This window comes from Nothoprocta perdicaria, unplaced genomic scaffold (genome assembly GCF_003342845.1).
Source record: "Nothoprocta perdicaria isolate Ctin4 unplaced genomic scaffold, notPer1 scaffold_250, whole genome shotgun sequence".
Taxonomy (NCBI): Eukaryota; Metazoa; Chordata; class Aves; order Tinamiformes; family Tinamidae; genus Nothoprocta; species Nothoprocta perdicaria.
In genome coordinates this window covers 623,184-633,862 of record NW_020455478.1, presented here as the reverse complement: position 1 = coordinate 633,862, position 10,679 = coordinate 623,184, and the positions used below count along the sequence as shown (strand labels likewise).

The window sequence follows — 10,679 nt, the reverse complement described above, 5'->3', positions numbered from 1 at the left end:
GCGCCCGGCCCGGCCGCCCGGCCCCGCGCCCGCATCTACCTGCTCAGCGTGACCTTCTGCAGCAGCGTGGCCTTCGGCAACCTGGGCCTCAACTACGTGCAGCTGGACGTGGCGCAGATGGTCTACACCACCACGCCGCTCTTCACGCTGCTGCTCTCGGCGCTGCTGCTGCGCCGCCGCCACCACGCGCTGCAGTACGCGGCCATGGCGCCCGTGTGCGCCGGCGCGGCCTGCAGCATCCTCAGCGAGGTCCAGTTCCACCAGGCCGGCTGCTGCTTCCTCTTCGCCGCCACCTTCCTCCGCGGGCTCAAGTCCATCCAGCAGAGTAAGTGCCGCGCGCGCTGGCCCGGGCACCCGGCGCTGCCTCCTCCTGTGCAGGCTGGCGGGTACCATAGCGGGGTCCCCAGTGCCACCTCCTGCCCTCCCCAGCCAGTCCAGTGGCATCCCAGCCCTGGTGCCACCACTGTCCACGTTGGCKTTAGTGCCAGCACAGTGTTTTCACGGTCCCAGGGCCACCTTGTGCCCATTCTGGTACCGGTGTCACCCCAGTGCTGCCCTAGTCCCAGGGTCACCTCCTTGGCACCCCAGCCTTGGTGTCAATCCATGTCACCCCAGCCCTGGTGCTACCACTGCCCATGATGGTCTTGATGCCAAGACAATGTCTTCCTGSTCCCAATGCTGCCCCATGCCCCGGTGCCAGCTCAGCCCCAGTGTGACCCACTGTGCACCCTGGCCTCGGTGCCACCCCTTCCCACACCGGTGACGCCTCCTTGGGGCTGGACCCTGCCCCTGGAACGAGGTGGTGGGATGAGCAAAGGGCCTGGTGCTGAACCATGGGTGCTGCTGGCTCCTTGTGCTGCCGCAGGTGCCACTCCCTCTGGCTGGGGCCACGCGGGACGGCCGGGGAGCAGAGTGGCCGCCCGGGCCGCGCTGTCCTTGGCAGGCGGCGGAGTGGAGCCGGCTGCTTTGTTCAGCGCTCCRAAAGGGAACGTTTCCTTCGCAGCCTGGCAGGCCGCAGGCAGCCGCGGTGCCCCGGGCGCTGCTTCGTGCCCGCTGTGACTCAGCCCTGGGGCACCCACCACCCCCGAGCCCCGGGGCGCCCTGCAGACCCCGCCTCTGGGCAACCCGGCTCGGCACCGAGCTGTTGCTGTGGGGGCACCGCAGGCTCGACCCGCTGCCCAGCGGCCACCCGGCTGCCGGCCCTTCCTGCAGCCCCTGTCCCCCATGTCCCGCTGTCCCTCAGGAGGACACGGAGCGCGGCCGCCGGTTCTGGGACGCGTGTGGGCTCCATGCGGCGGGGGGTCCGCGGGCCCCTGGGCGTGCGCGTGTGTGGGCAGCTGTGCCCGCGTCCCCGGATGTCTCCGATGGGGGAACACCGGCCACACACGGCTGCAAATTCAGGCCAACGAGGGGTGGCGGGGGAGAGGGGGGAATGAAGGGGGAATAAAGGGGCGTTTGCCCCAAGTGCCCTTGGCCGCAGACAGGGTGGTGCAGACAGCGGCCGCAAGCCCTGCCCGTGTGCGTCACCCCCGGCCAGGGCGGCGCRGGTGTCACTGAGCCGGGCAGCGGCTGCTCCCTCCCTCCCTCTCTCCCTCCCTCTGTTTTGATCTTCCTCCTCGCGGGGATGCTGGTGATTTCTTAACCGCTTCAGCACCGCGCGCGGGCGGCGGAGCTCCCTGCGGTGCTGGGTGGGCTGCGCGTGCGCCAGCGGAGCCGGGGACGCTTGGCGAGCGGCCAGCCGGGCTGCGCGGGGCGGCACGGGGGAGCGCGGRTGCACGTGCCGGCTGTGCCCGTGGAGTGTGCGTGCTGCACACGTGTGCGTGCCRGCGCGTGTCTGTGCACGGGTGTGCCCTGCGGCCGTTCCCTCGGGCGCTGGCAGGGCTCCGGGCACGCTCCTGGGGGTCCCGCCTGCTCCCGGCCCCGCCGCGACCCTCCGCCTCTCCCCGCAGGTCTGCTGCTGCAGGAGCACAGGCTGGACGCCCTCTCCTTGCTCTGCCTCACGTCCTTGCCCAGCTTCTGCATCCTGTTCAGCGCGGCCGTGGCGCTGGAGGTGGGCCCGGCCTGGGCGGGCGTCCTGCGCTACGACAGCACCCTCTGGGCCTACGTGCTGCTCAGCTGCCTCGGCTCCGTTCTCTACAACCTGGCCAGCTTCTGCGTCATCTCCCTCACGTCAGCCCTCACCATCCACGTGCTGGGCAACTTCAACGTCGTGGGCAACCTGGTGCTGTCCCGGCTGCTCTTCGGCAGCCAGCTGAGCGGCCTCAGCTACGTGGGCATTGGGCTCACGCTGGTGGGGATGTTCATGTACCACCAACCGGACTACATCGCTGCCCGCTGGGCATCGTGGCACGGCCGGGCCCGGCGCAAACGGGAATAGGTCCCGTGCACGGGGTGGAGAGCTGCCGTTGCGAGTGCCGCGGGAAGCCACAGGGTTTCTTGCACCCTCTTGCACGTGCAAGAGGGTTTCTGTGTGTGCGCCGCTCTGCGTGTGCCCAGGCTCCGCGTGGGCCGGGGCTGCCGAGCGCGGCCAGCGCGTGCAGGCCGTGTGCGTGGGGTGTGCGTGGGGCGTGCGCACAGCYCGCGGGCCCGCCTGGGCGAGTGGGGGTCCGTGCACAGGCGCTGCGCGGACCAGCGGGTGTGTGTGTGTGCGCAGGGTGACTGTGCGTGCGGCGCCGCTGCCCGAGGGCTCTGCAGGTGCGTTTGTGTGTGCAGGCAGCTGTGCACACGCGTGGCGCCGTGCGCCCGATTGCTGTCCCCCCCGGGAAGGCACGGAGCGGCACGTGTCCACGGACGTGTGCGGGGACGAGGGTGCGCGCGCACGTGCCTCACTGCTGGGCTCTGCTGGAGGGGCTGAACCCGGAGTGTGTGCCCAGCTCCGTGTCTGTGTTTGCTGTTCACTCCCGAGGGGCGTCCCGGCGCATCMAGGCTGAGGCGGGAGGTCAGCGGCCTCCTCGGAGGTCAGCGCAGCCTCCTCGCAGGGCTGAGCGGCCTCTTGTGCAGCCGGGCACCTGGCCCAGGGCCCAGGGAGCATCCCCAGGTCCCTGACCCCTCTGTGACGTCCCGAACCCCAATGATCCCCACACTGATCCCACGGCACCCCAGTCCTGGGGCTGCTGGTGTCCCGGATGGAGCCTCCTGGCTGCCACAGCTCCGGCCTCGCAGCTCCCGCCAGGACCAGGAAGGGCCTCGGGCACCGGCTCTCCGGCGCTGGTCCTCCCTGACCTCCCAGCTGCTGCCGCTGCGCAGGCGCGGGCAGAGGTCCCGGGTCACCTGCTCGTACGGGGGCTCGTCCTGGAGGCTGTGGGGACGCAGCAAAGCCATGGGGATGTCTCAGGCCGCCCTGCCGCCGCGTCCAGGAGCTTCCCTCTCCGTGCACGGGTGCCCACATGTGCCCCATCCAGACAGGCGCAGGATCACAGGCGCTCCCCACGCTCCCCACGGCCCTGCCTGGTGCACACGGTGCCCGCAGGGCGCTGCGCGGGGCTGGCAGGAAACACTGCCTGGACAGCTCCGACTGCACCTGTCCYGAAATAAACCTCTATTTTTGTTGTACTCCACCCTCGGCTCGTGGCATGTTCTCCCGCCTCTCTCCATCCTGCGGGTGCCGGGGGTCGCGGGGATGCAGCAGCGGTGCCCAGGGAGGGGGTGGCTGACTCTGCAGACACGTGGACCGTGCCTGCCGCAAGCCTGGGAGCATCCGTGCTCTCCCAGCGCTTGCCCTCCTGGCCCGTGCGGGTGCCAGGCCACGGCACACGCCAGCTTTGCCGTGTTGACCTGCGTGAGGGCAGCGTGGCTTTAGCCGGAGCGAAATGGAGAGGGCAGCTCCTGACACGCAGGGGCGGGAGGAGAGGCAGCRTCCAAACCCGCGGAGCGCGTTTGCGGCTGAGGCCGGCGGGCACCCGAGAGCCCTCGCGCGCTTCTGTCGGGCGGCTCTTATTGGGAAGGGAAAATCACAGCAGCCCAAGCAGCGGGAGGAGGGACGTGTGRCAGGGACAGAGGCTGCAGCTGCCCAAAGGAAGGGCGAGGCCAGCCGGGACCTGCAGCGCCCATCTCCGCAGTCACCCAGCGGGCGAGCCGCATCCCGCCGCGGGACAAGCCGCCGCTGTCGCCCACCGGCTCGCCTGGTTCAGAGCTGCCTTCCCCCGCGGGAGCACGACCCGCCGCCGCGTGTGCCCAGCCCCAGCCCTGCAAGCGCCGGCTGGCCGGGCCAGCCCCGCCGCTCGCTCTCGCCTCCCGCCCTGCTTGAAGCCAAACAGCACTTCKGCTTTCCTGGCTTGGAGCTTGTGGGGCGGGAACGGCCTGGGAAGGGCTCCTTCCCCCCGGGGGAGCGAGCGGCTGAGTCACGGGCGGGCAGGACGGCCGAGCTGGGCAGCCTTGCGGGTGCCCCAGGGCAGAGCCCCGGGCGGCGCCAGGCCCACAAAGCACTCAAAGGACACCGAAGGCTCAAACAGCACCCTGCTCGTGCCAAGAGCCCAGAAGTCACAAGCAGCGAACGTTTCTCTGAGTGTTTGCTTTTACGGCTCGTATTTGTGAGGCTTTTCCCTAACAGGAAGGATTAAAAGTCTTTCTGATCTGCCTTTTCCCTTTGCAAGGCGAGTCACTGCGTGGCCACGGGGCTGGGCCTGGGCGCGACGGCCCCTGCGGAGGTGCCCAGACCACGCGCTCCCTGCTGCGGGCTGCCGGGCACGGGAGGGGCTCGCAGGGCACGTGCCAACCAGCCCCCCRGTCTCGCGGGGCCGGGGAGCCCGTCCCAAGGGCAGCAGCCGCCCACACGCTGCCCCTGAGCCACCAGMGCTGGCGGCCCGGCCCCTGCGCGGCCCTGCAGCCTTGCCTTGTTTGCAGGACTCGGGGCGCTCCTCTCCTGCTCTGTGCAGGGTCCCAGCCCGCTGCAGGGTGCCCCTTTGCCCCGGAATGGGTCTCATGGGCAGCTCTTGTGCTGGGGGCACTTCCACGGTACCCAAAAGGGGCCTGGCAGCGCCCAGAGGGCTGGCGTGGTGCTTGCCTCGCGCCGGGTATGTCAGGCCCTGGCCTCGGCCCGCTGGCACCCGCTGTCTCCAGCCCCTGGGAGGCAGTCGGGGTGCGCAGAGCTCAGTGCAGCAGGGACACGGGCACCGCAGCGGCTCCTCACCGTGCCTGCCCCAGCGCTCCTCCTTGGCCACCCGCCCACGCCCGGGGACAGCACAGAAATCCCTGGCTGCACTGGGCAGGATGGAAACTAGTGCATCCGTGTAAGAAAGCGGGCACGTTCTCTGCAGTAGGAGCAAYGGAGCCCCAGGACACCCCTGGCGCGGGCATGTGGCGCTCAGCACATGCCAGCTAACCTTCCCGCAGAGGCACTGACTGCAGGTTTCTCGCTGCCCTTCACCAAGCTTTCCTGCAATGTCCCTCGCCTGCAAGGAGACCCAAGGTGGGAGGACAGCTCTGCAGCTGGGGAGCTCCCGCAGAGGCTGCTGCTGTGGAAGGGCTGCGGGCGCCCCCCGCTCAGGGCCATCGTTCTGCAGGTGCTGGCGGACACGAGGTCCCTGGTTAGGGGGAGGATCCGAGGCAGGAGCTGTGTGTGTACAACAGAAACGGGGAGTTACCCGATCTGGCGGAGCTGTTTCTTCTGGGCTGGCTGCTGAACTGCTGAAATCCTCCTCCGAGGCTGCACAGAGCCATGCTGGGGGTTTAGCCGCGAGCTGCTGCCCTTGGCAGAGGAGCAGCGTGTTTCCAAGCAGGGAAGGAGAATTGGGATGGCTTTGCCACTCATCAGCTGCGTGCCCTTGAGTACACTGTGGAAATGTTCCATGTTTCAGGACAGGGGATTAATTGCAGCCCTCGGGGATGTCGTGAGGTTTTCAGCATTAGCACAGAGAGAAGTGGGATCTGCAGATGGGGAGGTGCAGCAGGGAAAAATCCCATTAAACCAGTGAGCCTAAACCTGTGTCCTTTTGGAAAATAACATTCTTCCTACATAGGCTCGGTTGTGGCCTACCCAAAAAGCCTTTTCTTAGGGCAGACATTAAATAAAGCTGGACAACCCAACCCAGGGATAGATGACAGAAGGACTGCAATGTCCATCGAGGACAWAAACATCTGACGATGCTTGAGGCCAGGAGCTGGACACGAGGACCTTTCAGATTCCCTTCCAGCTCTACATTCTCTGATTCAGCACCAGAAAAACTATTCCAGAAGCTGCTGTCAGCCGTGTRGGGCAGGCTGGCTTTACTGGTGGCTTTACTGTGCTTTCCCTGTGACTCTCGCTGTGGCGCATTGCCTCACTCATCYGCCTGAATAAAATTGTCCACTTCCCGCAGCCACGTTCGCAGCTGTGCAGGTGTGGGGGATCTCCCCTTGGGGAACACGTCCCTCAGCTACCGTATGTACTTGCTGGGATGGAGTGTGGCCGCTGGCGGTCACCTTCTCTGCCCRCAGCACGGGCAGGTCTGTCTGCAAGGCCTTCGGTGCAGCAGAGAGCGGGGTGCTGCTGACGGATTGCAGGAGGCCAAGGCCACAGCCTCCACGGGAGCTGCTGTAACCGTGGTTAAGAAAGGTTTAGGGCAACGCTCTCACCCTCTCCAGTGGTGGCCAAGGCCGGGACTCTGCCTGTCCGTCTGGTCAGGCGCTTCTGGCTCCTCAGCGGCTGGGTGAATCCCCAGTGCTAACACCTCTGGCAGGAACTGCRGGCTCTCCAGGTAGCCGGTATCTCCAGCAGCAACGCGATCCCTCTGTTATACCGGGAGCAGAGTCCAGAGGGAGACCCCAAGGCTGCTCGAGCGACGCCCCCAACCCTTCTGCAGCAGCAGCGTGTCCCGCAGACGGCCTCCCTCCGAGCGCTGCCGGCAGAGCTCACCACAGCTGCTCCCACAGCGAGCACGGCAAAGCCGACAGCGCTCCCTGCTCCGGGGCTTGAGCTGCACCTCGGGGAAGCGGTCCCACGTTTCGGAGAGGACTCCTGATCTGCTTCGTCACCAGCGCGGCTCTAGCACAAGAGAAGGGCGGCCTTTGAATAGAGCTACTAAATGCCATTAACTTGAAACACGATCAGCATTTCACTGGAGATAAAATTAGCATAGAAATGTTAGCAGAAAAGGCCATTGCTAAGTGGTTGTTTGAGGAAGATCATCTTACAGAAGGCTGCGTTTTTAAAAGATTAAATCACGCACACWTAAAGAAACATACATAATCATGTACTTTGTTTTCGTAAGATATCTGAACTTTACATACAAATGTAGATATTCAAGATACCAGTATATCCTGTGTTTATAATACTGGGTCCTTGATAAATGCATAAGATTATGCTGCTGTATGAAAACCTAAATGATACACTGGCTCCTGTGTAATCCGTGAAATGCAGATAGGGACGTATCCAGGCTGCCTTGTTGGCATCGCAAGCCAGGGAGCTTGTGCCCAAGCCAAAGCGCTGCTCCACCAGGCACAGGCTTTTATTGAAACAAAGGAGTGCTGCCTTTTCCGTGACCTATGGATGTGGCATGAAGGAACGCGCTGGACCTTGGCAGTACTGGCATTGTGTGACTTGCCCATCAAGGGTAACGAGAGCCCGTTACGGGTTTGGATGTCAGGGCGCAGGGTGCGTGGCCACCTCCTCGTGCAGCTGCCTGCGCCCAAGGCCAGCTCTCTGCTCGGGTGCCAGATCCAGGTTCTCAGGGCTGTGAAGAAGGAGCTGAGAGCRACAGCTCTATCCCTTCTTCCCTCAGTTCTCTCGCAAGCATCATTTAAACTGAGGTTCATCTGGGAATTTATATTCTCCCAGAAAAGTTAGCTCTGTGATGTTTGAGAGCACTTTTCTAACGTGGTTTTATGGAATGCCAGGACTCTCACTTAAATGACTCCCTCATCTGCCTCTAAATATGCAGARCCACTCTCTCAGAGGGTGTCTGGACCCACCAGTGGTCCCCTCCACAGCAGGGTCACAGGAGGCAGAGAGTGGCAGGACAGGCTAGGGCTGCCTGCAGCGCCCTTGTTCTTGGTAGGGAAGGCACAGGGTCTGCCTGCAAGTCTGCAGTAGCAATGACCCTGCAGCCACTAACTGGCCCGTCATCCGGTCAACTGAGCAGTGCCTGATGTTACCGACACAGCACACAGGGCTGGTAAATGTTCCTCCAAGAGATATATCATGCCCTTAATAATCTCTGTGATTTTCCTGCACCCAACCATCTCATTCTGTTGCCCTTCCTGAACATTTCTGTTCTGCAAGAGGAAATTCTTAAATGTTCACGTTTGTTTTTTTYTGTACTTCTAAAGGGCCACCTGGGAGAAAGACAGTATGCCCATAAGAAGTTTGGGCTCCTACCATCCACCTCAACTCTCATTCAAGCTGTTCTAAGACCTACCAAGAGCTAGTTCATCAGGTTGCTCTCTGCAGCGATGGAGAAGCGCTCCATTGGCAGGGCACAATACCGTAGCTGGCCTTTAACTGACATGTCTGATTGCAGAGAAAAGCCCCACATGAGGAGTGTTGTCCACTGCACTGTCTAAAGATGCCTCCCAACAGACACAGAGACTTTTGTTCTCTCCTCTGTCTGGAAGCTGAACAGATCTTCTTCCACTCTGGTCGGTGCAGGCCCTAGTCTTAGATGCCAGAACTCATCTGAGTTGAGTGTAACGATGCCAGAACAGTTGTTATCGCAGCTCAAAACAGAGCTAGAGAGCTAGGACTGAAGACTTACGCTGTGATAAACACATCAGGAGTTAACACATGGCTTGGTGCTGAAAGATGCCAAAGTATGTCCAGATGGGCCTCCTAGTTTACAACAAGGTGCTGACCTTGCAGCAACGATGCAAATTGACAGTAGGATTTCTCTTACTGCTGCCCCCTTGATTTCCCAGCCCAACTGGATGGGAAAGGCAGCACCAGGGACCTGATGTACAGGAGCAAAGAGGATTCCTCCAGAGCAGCTCACCCTGTCACGGATCATCACCTGTTATGGATCTTTCAAGGGAAAGCAAGGCAGCTTTCTGAGAAAGAGCTACAGGATCAAGTACAGGAAAACAAAGTGTTAGATAATAAAAAACAGGCAATTTATAGGCATCTTCCAGTTGGGAATGCAGGAGTCTTCACTGCTCCTGGCCTCTCTCAAATGCAGCAGGTGACTGGATTTAGGATTGCTTTATTAAAACCCAAAGTCTTACATCAGTTAGGAAAAAAAAATGGTAACTTTCCAAATTCCTGAATTGCAGATAGTTTCTGTCCTGTAGTATGAGTGCATTTTCTGCTTGAATAAAACAACCCTTTCTAAACATGTGACATTTGGCTTCAGAGTTACTGTTGGCACACCAGCATAAATGATGTGTGAAAACTAACTGCAGAGTTTAAATTGTGCTGATTTTATTTATAGTAAAACACACAAGTCTCAGCTCTTATCATTGATGCCTATACTTTCACCAGCAGAGATTTCAGGTGACAACTTGCTCCGATCTGAAGAGGATTTTTTCAAAGCTCCAAGACAGGGCTAGAAGAGAGGCCTTTGGCCTTCTCTCGATTCCTTGCCAAGAAGTCACAGAGCTGGTTTGTATTCAGAACGGTAGCATTACTCTTACTTCCCTTCCGTAGACATCAGGAACCGTTCCCAAAGGAGTGTTGATCATTCGGACCGTGTTGGTACCGTAGAGCTTATGCTCRTACTGAATGAGCTGCTGCCAGAAGCCGTTGTTGGGTCGTATGATGGGACGGCAAGCCTTGACCCACTTGTGTGCGCTTGCCAGAGACACGGACTGGTACTTCATGAGATAGGCTAAACACACGGCGGCCGACCTGCTGACCCCCGCGGCGCAGTGCAGCAGCGTTCGGCCCTGCCGCAGGCTCACGCTGTGTATCTTGTCYGCTACGGGGTCAAAGCAACCGTAGATCCAGCAGACAGGGGAATCTACCACAGGGATGCACAGGTACTCGATGTTTGGATAGATGGTGTTTACCACCTCCACGGCGACGTTGACGACAGTGGTGATGTGATTTGCAAGGAGCAGGACCTTGTTGTTGGCAGCGGCGCCATCACTGAGGTACAGGTGCGGGGTGATCCGCGACAGGCCGTACACAGAGGGATTTTGGAACAGCATGGGCAAAGCCCTGAAGGCTGCATTCATTGAGGTGCGTGGTATGGAGCAGCTGTGGTGGAGAGCTGCCTTTTGCCTAGAAAAATTAAGCAATAAGGAGATAAGGAACTGCAGGAGGTCAGTATGAACACGTGCAACACTGCTACTCAGCAACATGTGGTTTGGGGGTGTGTTAAAATAAAGTGTGTAGCCCCTGGCGTATTCACCTGAGAAGTGTCTTTGTCTCTCTGGAGCCGGTGTACGATGGGTCCTGATGGATTCTGCTCGGCAGCGCAATCTGGGAGACTCTCCCCGTCCTCAAGGGCCCATCATGCGAGTTCCCGACAAGCCCGTCTCCCGGCCGAATAACTCTGGGAGCCGCTAGCCCACACGTTTCCCTCAGCACCAGGTCTAGCAGAAGGCTTGGCCCGGATTGCGAGGGCGCTCCTGACGTGTTTGGAAGAAGAGCAGCGAGGCCAGAGCCGCGAAGGACGGACCTTGAGACTGGTAGCAAAGGAAAGGCTGCTCAGGGCCCGCCTGCGCCCCGACACCTTCCCTCAGGGGAGGCCGCGCGAGGCCGCCTCGCCCGGGGTGGCGGGGCCGGCTCCGCTGCTGCCCCTCGCCGCCCCGGGCGCGCCGCGGAGGCG

General features: G+C 61.6%; 2 protein-coding genes across 2 annotated transcripts; one reads left to right on the top strand and one right to left on the bottom strand.

The window, feature by feature from the left end:
* Positions 1-2,444, top strand: SLC35E4 (solute carrier family 35 member E4; the record flags this gene model as incomplete). The annotated part of the gene is made up of 2 exons (XM_026040193.1): positions 1-325; positions 1,950-2,444. Coding segments are annotated over 2 exons (753 nt in total), but the record flags the coding sequence as incomplete, so codon positions are not given.
* A 6,775-nt stretch (positions 2,445-9,219) lies between these two features.
* DUSP18 (dual specificity phosphatase 18) lies at positions 9,220-10,615 on the bottom strand. Its single transcript, XM_026040170.1, has 2 exons — positions 10,260-10,615; positions 9,220-10,129 (listed from the first exon to the last, which is right to left on the bottom strand). The coding sequence occupies exon 2, from the start codon at positions 10,081-10,083 to the stop codon at positions 9,517-9,519; it is 567 nt and encodes a 188-aa protein (XP_025895955.1). The 5' UTR covers positions 10,084-10,129; positions 10,260-10,615; the 3' UTR covers positions 9,220-9,516.
* Between the last annotated feature and the right edge of the window lie 64 nt (positions 10,616-10,679).